The 16463-nt window shown below is 40.8% G+C and overlaps 1 protein-coding gene across 3 annotated transcripts; it reads right to left on the bottom strand.

Annotated features, from left to right (window-relative positions):
• Window positions 1–354: 354 nt before the first annotated feature.
• Window positions 355–16101, bottom strand: LOC134636064 (tubulin-specific chaperone cofactor E-like protein). 3 transcript variants are annotated; one of them, XM_063485841.1, is made up of 9 exons: window positions 16013–16101; window positions 14904–14973; window positions 12244–12389; window positions 11949–12088; window positions 10492–10673; window positions 8595–8851; window positions 8350–8476; window positions 8138–8254; window positions 355–3502 (listed from the first exon to the last, which is right to left on the bottom strand). In XM_063485841.1, the coding sequence occupies exons 3-9, from the start codon at window positions 12377–12379 to the stop codon at window positions 3160–3162; spliced, it is 1302 nt and encodes a 433-aa protein (XP_063341911.1). In that variant the 5' UTR covers window positions 12380–12389; window positions 14904–14973; window positions 16013–16101; the 3' UTR covers window positions 355–3159. The 3 variants fall into 3 exon arrangements, with proteins under 3 accessions (XP_063341911.1, XP_063341912.1, XP_063341913.1); XM_063485842.1 differs by having other exon boundaries at window positions 14904–14970; window positions 16013–16053; XM_063485843.2 differs by lacking the exon at window positions 16013–16101 and adding an exon at window positions 15925–15962.
• Window positions 16102–16463: the final 362 nt, after the last annotated feature.

Below are 16463 nucleotides of genomic sequence, written 5' to 3' on the forward strand. Positions count from 1 at the left end.
AAATAAATGACAAAACAAAAAAAGAAAATCTGTCACATCAATACACAGCAAGGTTTGAATCCACCAATCAACTGAGGCCTCCCTGTATGGATCTTAAAGTGACAGATGAACTCATTCATGACCCCATTGTTGTATTTTTTCATGCTAGAAATGTTTCCTACAGTTGATTTGTGTATGTTTGCTATAGTGTCCATATGAACTGGATAATGAACAGTTGTGTGGGGTCATTTAATGTCCCGAATTAGATAAAAACAAAAACAAAAAACTAAACACAAAACATCCCCCACACACACTATAGGCATTGACTATTATTGCAGAATTACTATGAAAAAAATAACACTGCAATTAGCTGGAACAATCCGTATTTATTTTTTTTATTTAAGAGAAGTTAAAGCACCATTATACAGTACAGGTATAGAAAGATTGCAGTAATGCAAATGAGAATTAAAAGTGCACGGAAGAAAAGCAATACAGAAAGCAAATGAAATATAAATTAAACACCACACACTAACCAGCACAAGGCAAAGTGAACTTTAGATCATCTATTTTTTTAAAACTTCTTAAAATCTGTAAATAAACTCTGTTTTGGTATTACTGAAGGATAGATATAAAGGTGACAGGCGCAGTTAATATTCTAGAAATGTCAAAATTACAAATGCCCATAAAACAACATCGTTTCCCTGAAATGACACATCTCGCATATGATGAAATGCTGAAAGAAACAAAGACATATGAGACTGTGCAAACCAACCTCACAATGATCCAAAAAAACAAAACAAACCCCTCACACTTATCCCAGCACTTCTCAAGAGCCCACTCATCATAATACAGATTAATAAAAGTCAATAAAACAAAGAGATCTCCAGTCATCTACTACACAAAGAAAATCTGTCAGTCCAGATGGCACTGTGAGCCTGCCGCAGGACAAGTGCACCCCAGCACGTTCACATGCTTGCATAAACACAACAAAACACTTTATCTGCGGACGCTCAAGAGAAGCATTTTGACCTGGGAGCTCTAATTAGAGTCTAAATTAGAGAAAGAACCACAGCAACAATGACTTAACCCCAAATAACTTCACTTGCTACCAACGAACACGTGAAAAAAATGCACCAGTATTGTTATGACACATAGTTTAAGTGACTACATCTGTAATGCTCCAGCTGGTAAAACACAGCAGACACCAACAGCCAAAGTCTCGTCAGCTAAAGTAAAATAAATCTTCAGGCGATAAGATAGGTTGAAAAATTCCTGCTGAAAGCTCACAACACCAGGACCTACGAAACGGCGCAAACTACAAGTTTGGATGTCTGTGAGATGGAAATGTAAAGGAGAGAGACTTGGGTGGACCGGTGAGGGCCAAGAAGCTGTTTGGTGAACCTGTTCCAACTTAAATCCAGCGGAAGTGTCCGTGACACAGCAGCTGGTGTGTGGTTACCATACAGAGTGAGCCTCAGCGCTTCTCAGCTGCTCTTGCCGCTCCATTCATGCGCAGGACAGCCAGAAGACCTGCGGTAACTTGAGCATCAACACTCCTTCTTTTCTCTGTCCCAGACCCGAGCTCACCTCAGACATGTCTCGTCTTTCTGCCAGGGCGTCTCGACTGAGAGGTATCAGAGTGTGTGTGCGGGTGCGCGCGTGCACGTTACCCCCAACACATGGCATTTATGCATCAGCTCGCAGGTTATTCCGGGATATTTCACTACAATCGTGTGGAAAAAGTCTAAGCTGGGCAACAAGAAGAAGTAGGGAATTACATGTGCTGCTTATCTAAACACTCTTCCTCCAGGAAAACAAAACAAAATCTTCTCCGCTTAAATAAAGGTTAGAAAGGTAGAGCAACGCTTTGAGGCTGTCATCATCATGAAAATGTAAATAAAATGTAATTTTTTTTTAATGCAGTGCAAATATGGATGGTACCCAATTTACAAAACCTTGGCACTACAAAAAAATCAAGACCATGTTTAAAGCTTGATTAGTTGCAATCATTGCAGTATGATTATTATTATTATTTATTTATTTATTTTTGCCATCATGGTTGCTTCTAGAGAACGTAATAGGTTGGAACAATTTTAGCACAGACTGTACAAAATCTCCTGCTGCCAGTTTATAGTGAACAGGCATCAATTAATCTTTTACAAAAGAAACATGGAGAAAAATGACAATGCTGATCAAGGTGTAGTCATTACAGAGACATAATGTGCACTGAAAGTGGCAGAATGTATTCTCAGAAAGGGCATTTCTGATATCCAATGAATTTGAATCTGAAATTGTGTATAATTTATATTTGTCTCCTAATTTTAATGTATTCAACAGTAGGGATTAGAAGGTCTGTTTTAACCCTTCAAATGCTTTAATTATAAGGTAATTTTAGTTTTGAAATTGGTGTGCAATTTATGCATTTAATTCATAATAAGGGAAGCAATTAAAAAAAATTAAAGACAGTTGTATGAAGGGAAGTATGATCTTAATGTTCTGCAGCCCCTGAAAATCTAAAAACATCAGATATAAATTTGGCCGAACTCCTGTTCAAGGTCGTGTTCTTGTGCCTATCCCGATCACGTTAGTGAGGTGGCTTTCTTTGGATTGCGCCCGCTCTAACCACCTGCACTTGCCTTTCCTTGGACTTGTCCAAATTTCCTTGGACCAATTTCCATCGCTTTCCCAAAAATTTAATTCAAGCTGAATGATTGCTGTTTTGACTGCAAAACATATCCAGCAAACAGAAGAACAAGTGGAAGTGGTCATAACAAGACTGATATTTATCCAGAGGTGCACATGTGGAAGACCCTGAAGGGGAGGACGGCCAAATTTCAGGTCAGGTATGGTTTTTGGCCATTAAGGGAGCAGTCCTAGAACTTTTTGATCTTTTTTTAATGCTTCGTCTATAAGATGTAAACTGCAGTTGTAACTCAAGCCACATGAAGCATAGAAATGTGCGACTTGCATTCAAGTCTTTGTAAATATCAAACAACTATGTGCAAATGTACTATTGCATAAATGTGATCAAGATTTTGGACAGCAAACCTCTTTACCATCAAAAACACCCACCCTTTTTATAATATCTAAAAAAAAGGGTTCAAGTCAAAAGCTTAATATCCAGTAATTTATCATTTCTACAATTCCTCCAATCCAAGTCAAAAGTAAGAACCTCCCGACTCAAAGACCCGAGGAGCTGCAGCGGCTTTTCTCCCTGGGCATTACCAGGATCTCGTCCCCGTCTCGAATGCCGTAGGAATGCAGGGCCCGGGTGCCGCACTTCAGCTCCTCTGGTCCAAATATTGAACACATCTCTCGGTCGATGTAGAAGAGCCTCATCCCATTGGGCAGCTGCAGCAGACCCTTAAGGTGTTTTTTTAGGTCACCCACTGTTTGCTCCAGACGGAGGCTGACTGTCTCCACCCTGTCACCCCAGCGAACAACCACCATGGTGAGGCGGGGACTCAGGTCTACCTCAGCCAGTGGAGCCAGATGGCCATATTTGGACACGAGGATATGGTACCTGCAACAAAGCAGAGCTCGTGTTATTTTTTATTTGCTATGAGCTCAACTGAATGACTTCAGAGGCCGTATAAAGCAAAGACACACAAAGTCCTTCAAGACATACACTAGAAATCCACCACACAAAGTATGGTGTTTCTCAGACATGGCAGTGGCTACATAGTGTCTGAAAAGTGAAGCCTGTGCAAATTATCTCAGGGCGTTTTCACACCTCTAGTTTCTTTAGTCTTAATTAGCTGATGAATTTGTAAACTTCTGGCTTTTACCCATGGCTTTGTTTCTTTTTACACAGAGAAAACTCCAAGTGAACCAAAAATGCATCACCACAAACCATGGCAGAGCAGGCATTCTGCTTATTGGCCAATGAAGGGAAATGTTGTCTTCTGGACCCTTGGTTTATTCTACAGCTAGCTGCTACAGTTTGAGCACTCTGCGTGTGTATGGTCTTCTGCCGCATCCTAGGATGCAAAGCACATCTGACTACGAGGAGGCATTTAGCTCAAACTAGCAGCGCACACCTGGTAGTTGGGGTTGGATGGAGGTCAGATTATGTTCTGACTATAAATTAAATAAAAAAGACCAGAATTCGATTTACACGGTCTAAACAGTGCAGGTGTGAAAAACCCTTAAACTTTCATTTTTTATAATGGCAAGAAGGTAGTGATATCTATGACTGCAAACAGACTGGTACTATACGAGTCTATGGGAAAACAGCCCTCATGCTTGACCTGTAGAAACACTTTCCTGTTGAATTCATCCACTCAGTTCAGGTGATTCTGAATAAAACATTAAGACCCTTTTATAAATGCACCCATTCTAAGTTTCAGAAAGGAGGATTTTCCAGGGTATGCTAACCGCTAACTAGCTCCTTATACACATATAATTTTTGAATATTTGCCAAAACTTAAAGAAAAATGAGTTTGTCAGACATGTCTGCATGTCTTTCTACGAATATATGGAAAAATATGTGCCCAAATAATCATGATAACACATAATGGCATTTTAAAGGTAGACCACAGTGTCTCTTTGCCCCCCCCCCCCCATTGTTGCTATGGTAAATAACATACACCCTGTACCAATGATAGGATGTAGACTCCCGTTTCAAAGGCTTCATTTCGACATTCAAAGAGCAGCTTGGTCTACGGCTCCACCCTGCCCGCTGATGGAAAAAGATTATCAGTCACAATCACACTGTTTTAGCATTGATTTACTCTAAATGGAATCAAAATCTAGAAATTTAACAACAAGCTGTATAAAATAACACTTAAAACTAAAGACAGAGATGATAAAGTCATTGTGAAAATGCTTCATGAGGTCATGAATCAAGTTAAAAGCAGGGCAATCTTCTTATAGACTTGTATAGGACAATACTTCTTTTTGTGCCCTCTGCTGGCTGTTATGAAGAATGCAGGTAAAAGGCTGTTCAACACTGGCTTCACTTTTCAGACTCACAGGTTATGCATCCTCTTTTTTTCCTTCTTAGATGAAGCACAGGTGTGAAATAGAAACAGCAAGTATATTTAAGATATTTCAGATTTAAGAAAAAAAAAACTTTAAACTCAGGGTTATGGAAACAAGCTATGAGTGTTTAAGAGGCAGAGAAACACAGAGTTGTCCGCCACTTGCTTGCCGTGAGAAAGCTCTCAGCTATCTCAGGGGAATGCGTGTTCGAGATAAGGGCCCAGGAACGATTAAATAAAATCCAGGAGAAAAGGCCTGTGCTTTCAAAGCTACTGTAACAGCTGGGCCAATCAAAGCAATTTCACTTCCCTCCCCAAAACTCCTCCACAAAGCCGCTGCCCTGGCCCTGGGATTTTCTGGCCAAACTTGCAGTCCACCCTGGGAATTCTCCACTAAGGCCACAGTGCACAAAGTGCCATTCTAAGAGAAGCCATTTACCAAAGAGGCTTCATTTAAGGTGGTAAGCATGGTATAATGGGGCAAACAATGCTGCAGGTGATAAGAAGCCGACATTCCAACTGTCATTTTGGCATTCTTTGATTCCTGCGGAGGAAATTAAAAGACTGTGAAGTCGAGAGACACCATGTAGCTGAGCTCTCCTGTTTTGGCATTTCATCGACTCATTCTCTCATTTCTCCAGTTATTTACTTGAAAGTATGATCACCTCAAAAAGTTAAAATGTAAATTTTCCCACGTCTTTCCCTGAGACTGTGGCTCTGTTTAGACCCTCTAACTGCTAACTTCACCGGATACGCCGACTCTCTGGTTTCTTTTTTAACCCTTGCCTCTACTCTTTCTTGCCACTAATCCTTCCTGTCCAGTGTTATTTTCTTCCCTTTCCCATTTTTTTCAAGGAATTGTTGGAGTGCATCCATCTCAGTTAGTCTAGTTTATGGTTTGAGAACACGTTTATAGTTACTCAAAGCCAGGCTGTGTCAGATGTGTTCACTTGAGAGGCTGTGACCCACCTGCAGAGCTCTGATCTCTTGGGGTAGCGAGGCCGCAGCCTCATCCGAAAGGAAAGGGGATAGCTGTGCGCTCACTGCCTACTGAGTGTGTCTGACACCCCGATAACGCCCGCATGCACATGCACAGTCACGGTTATACCCAACGCTGGACCTACACCGAACCCCTCCCGAACCAACACTGCAAACGCAACGCTTGATGGAAGAAAATAAAATCAGAGCGATGAAGCTGAACACAAAGAAAATGAAGTGTTTAGATGGCGATGAATGTGTTTAACATAAAAATAAAATAAATAACTATTAACTGCTCCTGATGGACAAACAAGTTCTGCCACAGTTAATAAAATAATTTATAGCCAGGAGTGCTGTGACAGCTCATGTGACATCAGAAAACAAATCAAATTTCTCAAATTAAGGCTTCAGGTTGACAGAGTAGGTGTATACATAAAAAACACAACCTGCTACCTGGTGTATCAGTTTTCCCAATCAGAGAATTCCCAGCACAAAGGACTCATTGAGCAGGGAGAGAGTGGTGGCATTGTCTCCCAAAGGTTAGTTTCCCCCAGTCAGGGACTACACCTTCCTCCAGAAATCCCTCCCCAACATTCTGCTGAGGTTAAGTGGAATGCAGTTGGTGAATTATTTCACCCCTGTGAGCCCCCCCCGAGGAAGGCTTTCAACCTCCTCCCCCCGCAAAAAAAACATATAGTGTGCTGGACCCAAACTGAGGACAGGGATGGCGATTGGTTGCTAATGTTATGAGTCAGCAGGTGTTCCCATATGAATATAATGCAAACGTAAATGCCGCTTAGCTTTCTAATTGAAAGCCAGTGCTGGCACCTTGTGATCCATATTTAAGCTATTTAGTGAAGACTTTCAATATAAATTTTACTCTAAATGTCTCATTTAAACGTTGTAATGAAGCAATGATAAAAACAATCTGATGTAAATTTTAGAACTGAAAAAAAAAAAACCCAACACATTTTATTGATCAACATAATACTACACAATATATTTTTTAATTTATCATGTTAGCTATTTACTCAAGCCAAAGGATGTCAGTGCTGTAGTAGCTCATCAGGCTCACGATCCATCACCGCTCAAGGGTTACTGCCCGCAAATCGATAAATGTGACCTTGATAAAAACTTCAGTGAAAGGCAGCAGGAGTGAAAGGGTTTTTAAGATGGTACCGAGAGCTGCTATAATGTATGGCTTGGAGACAGTAGCACTGACAAAAAGGCCGAGCTGAAGATGCTCAGGTTTTCACTGGCAGTGACCAAAATGGAAATGATTAAAAACGAGGATGTCAGAGGGACAGCTCAAGTTCAGCAGTTTGGAGATAAAGTTAGAGAGGCGAGGCTCAGATAGTTTGGGAGAGAAGAGAGAGTGGATACATTGGACAAATGATGCTAAATATTGAGCTGCCAGGGAGGAGGAAGAGAGGAAGACCTCACAGAAAGTTCATCGATATAGTGAAAAAGCACATGCAGAGGGGGACGCTAGGGATAGGGTTAGATGGTGATGACCCCTAAAGGAAACATCTGAAAGAAGAAGATTGTTTAACTGAATATCTCTGAGTTTTAGACTTTTTTTGTACAAAACATGTTGCTTAAATATGGCCACGAAATGAGAACCGGTGTTCTGGGAATCTATCCTACCCGTTGTTTCTGCGCATACACGTAACACAAACCCCAAATTTCATTCATTCATTTCATTCAAACATCATTTTTTTAACCCATTGTTAATATTTCTTATGGTTAGGGTTTGTCACAAGTCGCCGTCAAATTATAATACGGGTAGGACGATTAACCAAAGTAGGACTGTTTCTCAAAACACCGGCTACAAATCATCCTTTCCATCTGGAGAGTGCCTTTGAAATTTAGTTACATGTTAATTTTCTACCTAGTTGTAGGATGCAGATCACTAAGTTAACAAACTTAAATGATTAAAAAAAATCACTCAAAAAGTAAAAAAGAAGAAATAAAGCTGATGGCTAATTTTATGTAACGATAAATTCACACAGTTGCCTAACGCCAACTTCTATGCAAAGTGTCTTTTTGAGACTACGTATTATTCCTCGTCCACTTCTACTAGTTACTACAGCGTCAGCAGTCAGCCGCAGCTTTGAATTATTATTATCATCCATGAGTAAACTTATTCACTATGATTATGTGTGCAGTGAAAAATGTATGTGTGGATGATGCTCCACCTCTCGGGACGCTCCTGCTCTGGACAGTCCTGGTAGTATCTGATGAAGAACCTCTCAGCATCCTCTCTCTCACCATTAGACACGGCACCCCCGTTCAGCACCATTACGGAGGGCAGCCTGAGGGCAGGTGCAGCAGTCGGGTGTTAAAAGTGCTCACTGAGTATTTCGATGATGAAGTTACTGAACAAACGAGCACACAGCTTTAGACTTACTGTGCTAAAAGGAGGCTACGTCTCTCCTCGGTGCTGTAAGACTGCAGTAAAGGGATTCCTTTTGCTTTGACCTCCACCAGTTTGGGAAAGAAATTCAGCCTTTCAATGTCGATCCACTTACTAAGACCTGAATAACAACAACAACAACAACAATAATAATAATAATAAACATAATGAGTTATAGGGCTATTTGTTCACACCTTGCACTGAATACAGACAGATTAAAAGACTTTTAGGACTCCGACCTGAATTGTTGAGGTTGATGCTACGCAGGTTGGGGAAGAGGTGCTCCAGTGTCTCCTTGGTGTCTCCCACAGAGTCCACGCTGTTATTGGCCAGCACCAGTGTGCTCAGACTGGGGTACAGCAGCCCAAACTTCCTCACTTCTGCCCAGTCCTGCAGCTGGTTATCTGTAATCTGCAGCAGGCGTAGCGACGGACATGCCGTCTGGGATTCTGACACGCTGTTGTAGCCGTTCAGACACAGGAAGAGCTCCTCCAGCCTGGAAGATGAGGTGCAAGGAAACTGGCATTTTTGAGGACATCAAAGATTCTTTGTATAATCTGTGTAATATGCATTAAGGTGCTTTTGATTCTTCAAAAGAATAAAGCAGCTGTTATCTTGTTTCCAAGTTGTTTACAATATAACCAAAACCTGAAATTCTGAAAACTGTAAAGAATTTTATTTTATAAGATTTCTATATATATTTCTCTCCCTTAGCTCTCAGCGGAGGCGGCCGCACCTTCTCCTGTCTCCTCTCCCTCCCTTATCTTCCTGCTTGTCTTTGTCTAGTCTCGTCTAACTCTCAGAGACTCTCTTCTGTCTGGTTCTCTAAATAAACACAACAACAATGAATTATGGATTTGATCAACTGGTCTCTAAAATCTAAAGCGCCTTGAGGCCGCTGTTCTTGTGATTTGGATTTATATAAATAAAATTGGACTGAATTGAACTAAACACTATTGACACCCTCTCGACGAGAAACCTGGGCGCGGGGGAGCCTGATCGTTGGAACGTTTGCTGCCGGATACACGACAGTCTTTCAGTGGAACGAGCCTGGCGACACTCACAATGGAGGACATTGAAGACATCTACCTATTCAAAGCCATGATAACGAGGTTCCTGCTGATTGGAACTGGCACAGCCCTGACTTATTGACCAAAATTGAAAAGATTTCTTCTTTCGTGGCTAAACCAACCAACTATTACTCCTCATGCGGCAACGCAACCTCCCTAAACATGGCAAGGTGGGGCATAACTTCCTGGAATTCCTGTTGAGTCTACGTCTGTGTGCTCAAGATAAAGAAGGAACGCATCACTAATCTGCTCACTAATGTTTTGAGCAACTCTGAGTGGTCAGAGTGGCACAAAAAACTAAATGATTCAGTATGACTCAGTAGCTTGTAGAGCCACATTAGCAACAATTATGTGAGGTAATTGTTTTCAGTATGAATTAAGAGTCATCTCTCACATCACTGGAGGACTACTGGCACACTCTTCTTTACAACATTGAGGTCTGTGGGCATTCTTTAATACACAGCTCCCAACACAGCTTGGTTGAGTTCTGGACTTTGACTGGGCCATTGAAACATCTTCATTGTTTTCTTTTTCAGTCATTCTGTTGTAGTTTTGTCAACTTCAGCAAACCTAAACATTCCTGCCGTGTTTGTTTTAAAGTGAAGAAGCCCGGAAACCCTTCCTAACAAGTTCAGTTCAAAAAAAAAATTGTGTTGTCATGAACTTTCCAATTTTACACACTAATTGAGGGCTGTAGAGTCTGAGATGTAGCTCTAGGGCTTTTATCAGTTTCTCTGAGTATTGCTCAGTCTAACTTTGGAGTGAATTTGCTCAGACATCCCCTTAGCAGTAAGCTACCAAACGTCTGCTTTTTCAGAGTTGCTCACATTTGCTTATGATCAGTTAAATGTGTCCCATTAGCAACTGGCTGCTACTTATTCTCATACCTCCCATGGAAGCAGTAAGGGTGTACTTAGCTTTTCACAGGACTGCAGAGAGAACTCTGATAACACTGTAAATCTCTATATATGCAGACGGTTAGACAAAAATATAAAGAAAAAATCCAAATTCTCTCATTTCCACAAATAAAAGAACATAAAACCTTTTTCCATGCTTTGTCACTTACTCCGGTGTGTGCTGCGTGAGTGTGTGAACAGTGTCCCAGCTGACTTGTGTGTTAATGAGGACCAGCCGTCGGACCCTGGAAAAAACCTCTGCCATGTTCGGCTCCAGCTGCACGCCGCTTAGCGGGTTCATGCTCAGATTGAGGAAGTCCAGGTGTGGGATGCTGGAAACGATGGTGCCGATCTGGCAAAACCAGGAGCATCAGGACACAGAACAAAGAAAAAGAACAAACAAGTTACAGAGCTTTTCAAAACATTCAAATCATTATGTTCAGAGCTTGTTGATTAGCTAGATAACTCTAGTACACATATATAAGCTGTATAATGAGATACAGCGGTTTAAATTCTAGGTAAGTTCCAAGTCATCCATCTTTATATATAACCCATAGATAGTCTTGAACAGGCATATTTTTAAAGTGTTTCTGTACCATGTTCACGTTTTCCTTCATTCTGTTTAAAAACCTGATAAGTAATCCACATCAGTAGCGTCTGGTTTAGTTTCACATTGACTTGTTTTCACTCTAGATGAGCTAGCACCTTTGGCTTCTAGATGGCAAATAAAATGCTTAATGCTAAACCCATGTGAATGACAGAAGGAGACATTATAATATTAAATTAATATGTGGTGTATGTATTTATTGGTTCATACAAAAAAATGTATCCAACCCTGCTTATTAATAAATGAGTACTCCAGTTAACCTGAGAGGCACCAGGTGTTCCAGCTGGCACAGCAGAAGGGAACTGTGCCTACAGCCCTCACCACGGTATAACTCGGCTGAATAACAAACAGCACTGTGAGAGGGGCATAACAAGGGCCGTGCAACTTTTTTAAGGGGCCTTTGTTTCGTAGTCACGGCTAAATAACAGGAGCTTTTTTTTTCTTTTTCGAGGGGAGGCATGCAGCACAACCCAACCTTAAGAGCTTAATTATTAACAGTACATATGCAAACAAACAAAAAGAAAAGAATGAATGGAGGCTAGATGGAATCAGTGAATAACCATCTAAAAATCTACATGCTTTCCAGTTAAAGACTCCAAACTGGCCAACTGGATGGCTTTGGAAAATGTGAAGGAGGGCATACATTTTTGGACTTTGAACTGTATTAAGTTTTACAGCTTTTCCTCCTGATAAACACCTCCCCCACGGCCATTCATACTATGCCAAAGTATGACATCCCAGGCTTGCATCCTTACTAACAATAAAGAGAGATTAACTTCTATTTTTTTTAATCTGTATGTGTTGTATTCATTTTTTAATACACCAAAATAACAATCAAAACAAAGACCTTAATCTTATAAACCTGTGACTAGCATGTACTAGTGTCCATTTAGGCCCTTTTAACTGCTGACATGGTAGCATACAGAGAGCACTCCAACTAAATTGTCTTGAACAAAAGCCAGATGGCTCTGTTTTTACGAAAAACTTTAGAAAGTTCAATTAAAACTCCAAGACACCCACCTCTCCCCAGTCATTCAGCTGATTGTGGGACAGGTCGAGCTCTACCACGTGGGCGCAGAAAGCAGCAATGTCTTGCCTGTCGCCGGCTTTACTGATTCCACTGTCATTCAGAACCAGTGCGCTGGGCAAGAAGAGGCGATCTGCAAACAGGAAACTCGAGTCAGTTCAGACCCTGATTCAGAGCTCAACACTCCAAATAAAAAGGCAGATATGCCGGGCCGAACTTATCACAAGTGATACACTGCTCACGTGGCATCATCACAGCACTGAAATAGCTCGCTCTATCATCTCTCACCTTTGACAGGGGATCCTGGAGGCCTGGGCAGAACAACCACTCCTACGCCTTGGCCATAGGGGAAATTCTCAGGGTTATACTTCTCACTGAGGACTTGAACAAAGGTGCGCACCTCATCTTCATCAGAGGACTCCATGGTTCAAGTCCTGAACACGTATCCATGTAAGAGACCAAAGGAAAAATAAAAAGACGCTTTTAAGATTAACATGACAATTAAATCAGGACAGTTCAGTGCTGTTACAAATGTCTTTTAAAGGATAAAGCTGGAGATATTTTACACTGTTTATCAACAATTTGTATGAAAATCAAGTTTCCTCCCAAAACATATGTGATCCTACTGACGTTTAGGTCTTTAAGTGTCAAAATTGTATTGCTTAATTTTTCAGGCTTACATACATGTAACGTGCATGTCTACTGTGGTGTTTAGAGAATTCTCAGTGTCAGATTTTTAGGGCTGATGTCTGTTAAGGAATTTAGAATGGGACATATGTTTAGCAGGCGTTGTGATCTAATTCTAAAGTTCTAATCTCACACAGTGTTTTATGGGCACAGTCACCTCCCAGAGTCTACTGTGAGCCAAAAATCTTCTTTTCCAGATTTTCTTCTTTTTTACCCTCAATTTGTTTCTGTATTTCATTTTTCTTTTTATTACTTTTTTGGAAGATTTTGTAGCTGCTAATAAAAGTCCTGTATAAATGAAGAAAACCATTGAGATATGCTTTTCATTTGTTAGCATCTGCTTCTGTTTTCACCTATGCTCACGTTCTCCATGAAGAAACATACTTTTGGTGCAAAGCACTCAAAGCACAGCACAGCTCATCTCTGACAGTGACTGTCCAAAAAATCTTCGGCACTATGAAAATGCTCCTTACACACAGCTCAGAGTGACCATGTGGATTAAATAATTTACCTACAGGAAATGTCTAAGCTGACATCTGAAACTGCATTTATGAAAGAAGCTGGAGAAGAATAAAGCACCCTCTACTCTGGACATTTGTCATTCAAAGCCCACATATGCAAAACAAATTGAGTGAGCATTTTCAGAAACATGACAACAGTGGAACCAGGTGAACTAGTTCCACCAGCACAACTATTAGAACTATAGTGGCAGCTTCCCTGAAGCATTTTAGGGTTTAAAGTATTTTTTACACAAAAAAATGACCTTTCTATCACCTATAACAGGGGTGGGGGAACTACAGGCCTCAAGGGCCAGTGTCCTGCAGGTTCTAGATATCACCCTGGGTCAGCACACCCGAATCCAATGATTAGTTCATTGCCAGGCCTCTGGAGAACTTCAAGACATATTGAGGAGGTAATTTAGCCATTTAAATCAGCTGTGGGAGTTCCCCACCCCTGACCTATAGGTATTAGTGGCCTGTAGCTAACAGGAAGGCCATGTGCAGTGGTGGGCAATTAATTTTCTCCACAAGTTCACATGAGAATCTGAAAATCTTGTGCAAGGTTTCACCGATAAGTTCAGAAAGAGATGAAATTAAATAGTGAGTTCAGCTAATTGGTGCCGCCTTCCACAGCATGTGGACCCTTGGGGAAAATTGCCTATGCTTGGTGGACGCGCTTTAAGCCTGTTGTCTTTTAAATGGTCACCAGGGGGCGATAGCAGTGGTTCCACAGTCATTGTTCCACCTCAGTAAGCACTTTGCTGACGAGTTCATGGATCAATCACTAATTGCTGCTCATATTGAATAAAACATCAGTTCTACTTTGTAATTGCATGTGATTCGAAAGCTCAAATGAGATTTCTTGAATCTTTGCAGAGCCTGTAGACAAGTGGCTGACACCACGCCGAAATGTAGTTACAACAGAGCTTCATAAGGGTATATAATTATGACGTACCTACGGTGTAGATTTAACACATAAGTATAAACTGAAAGTTTCAGAAGACAGGATTACTCGGGGTATGAACATTGATTAATCACTTGTGATTGCTCCAAATCCTACTAAGGCCAACCAGTGCCTGTGCATGGCATTATCCCCATAGTGTTGGGTTGTCCTTCATTCAAAGTGCTAAACAAAGGGGCACAAATGTGCTACCACTGACTTCCACTTTAACCACCTCAAACTTTAGTCCTGCTCCTCCTGCTGGCTGACACTTCTTGTCTATGTTTTACATTTTTCTGTGCACGTGTTAAGAGATAAAAAAAAGGTCTAAAAATAACCCACGAACATCACAGAATAACCTACAAGTCACAGACAGCTGAAACGTGAGAGGCATAGCAGCACTGAGGAGAGCAGGTGCACAGCTGTCAGCGAAGCCACCTGTTCCTACTGAAACCCATTTTCTGCTATGATTACAATTTCTGTTGCCATTTTTGCTGTAAAATGATTAATCTGATGAGTAATTGTTTAACTCAATCCAGAAAAAAAGGAACTTTTTCAAAAAACCCCTCCAGCCAGGCTCAATAACTGGTGATCATACATCACAATAACATACATCCTCAACCCTGCCTGTCCACCTTGCACTCAACAGCCTCACTTTAACCCCGATCAGCCCTATCAGTTTCAGACAAACGGGGTCTGATCATCTCAAACTGCGCCCACCTGAAGTGTGTTTGTCAAAAGACTGAGTGTTTCATCCGGACTCTGTCTGATGTTTCTGTCATAGATCGTTTCTCATTACACAGATCCCACCTGATTCTTACCTCTGATGTAGCAGAGACCAAAGGAAAGAGTGTTTTCAACACCACATCAGATCACATGCCTCGGTCCCTGCTGTGAGAAAATGACGAGAAACCTAATCAGGGAAAACGTATTTTTAAGCTTGCAGCCGTAAAATAACCAGAATATGTGAAAAAAAAAAAACTGCAAAGAAAGACAGAGTTGACACCACATCAAAGGTGGTGAAACTTGCATTTATGTGACAAACAAAGGAAAGGTAAGGTAACAGTTGGGTGCTTGAGAAGAAAACAACTGTTTATGTGGTATAGCTGGGGAGCAGCCAAGCCCTGAAGCCATGCACTGAAATGAAAAAGTTCTAATGGACATATGTCAAGACTAACCTGAGGTCATTGTTTTGTACAGTTTAAACACACACTTTTAAATTTTATAATTTTTTACTTTTTTTTTCTAGAATCTTTTTGTTTCAAATGTTTCTTGAGCACCATTTGCTCAGTTCGGCGTACACAATGGGCAGGAAGTTAGATTTTGTAATATAAGTTAATCATTATCAGCTGCTCGTTACTGCTCACAGCGGTGAAGTTCAACCTGCAATGCTACCAAACTGTCAATAAAGAGGACGTTTTTCAGAAAATAACAAACAACGAAATGGATTAATGCTACCCGAATTGAACGTCAACCCACAAAGAGTCATAAAAAGGTCAAAAGTCTTACTGTAAACATTGCACACAGTTGCTGATACGCGAAGCTATTTTAAACAGATATATTTTTAACAAGGTCCGGGGAAACGGTGTTACAGTCAGATAACGAGCGTCGTTTCGTGGGGTGGGGGGCTGACTGCTCAGACAGAGGCCTAGCTGTATGATGTCGCTAGCTTAAGGATAATAAACTGGAAGCTGAGATTGTAACAGTGCAACCTGGTGTGTTTGAACATTTTAGCACAGCACGAGCCAACGACACTACTGGCTACCTCCAAAAAGCGTGCAACACGTTGGCTGTAAATTCAAATCGGTAAAAACATTTCTTTGAGTGCTGGAACAAACTCACTATCTGGGCCTCCAAACTTAGCGACAGGTCACTGCGCGTGCTCCATTTGGCACCTGATACGGTACATTTTTGAGAGTGCAGAACTCACCTTTGGCAGAACCCCCCTCTGCGGTCGGGTTGTTTTTGTTGTTCTTCGGTTAGTTGACAGCGTAAACCACGCCTACTCTACCGGAAGTTACGTAGTTTAAATGTCTGGGTTTTTTTTCCTCTCGTCTTCATACTGGATTATTTTCTTTAAAACGGAACGGAGCTAAGAATACAAGCTAAGTATTATTATTATTATTATTATTATTATTATTATTATTATTAATAATAATAATAATAATAATAATAATAATAATAATAATAATAATAATAATCTTTTTTTTCTTTTCTTTTACGATTTTTAGATGTAGCTGGTTATTTTAACGGACAGTTTTTGAAATTTACTGATTACGGGCAGTTTTTTAAAAGCTGAGTTCAATTACACCAGTCACTCCCACGCCTGGTTATGGCCCGACCTTGTTGAATCAAGGAAGCCTATAGGCTACAGCCAGTTT

The sequence above is a fragment of the Pelmatolapia mariae genome, linkage group LG10_11 (genome assembly GCF_036321145.2).
Source record: "Pelmatolapia mariae isolate MD_Pm_ZW linkage group LG10_11, Pm_UMD_F_2, whole genome shotgun sequence".
NCBI lineage: Eukaryota > Metazoa > Chordata > Actinopteri > Cichliformes > Cichlidae > Pelmatolapia > Pelmatolapia mariae.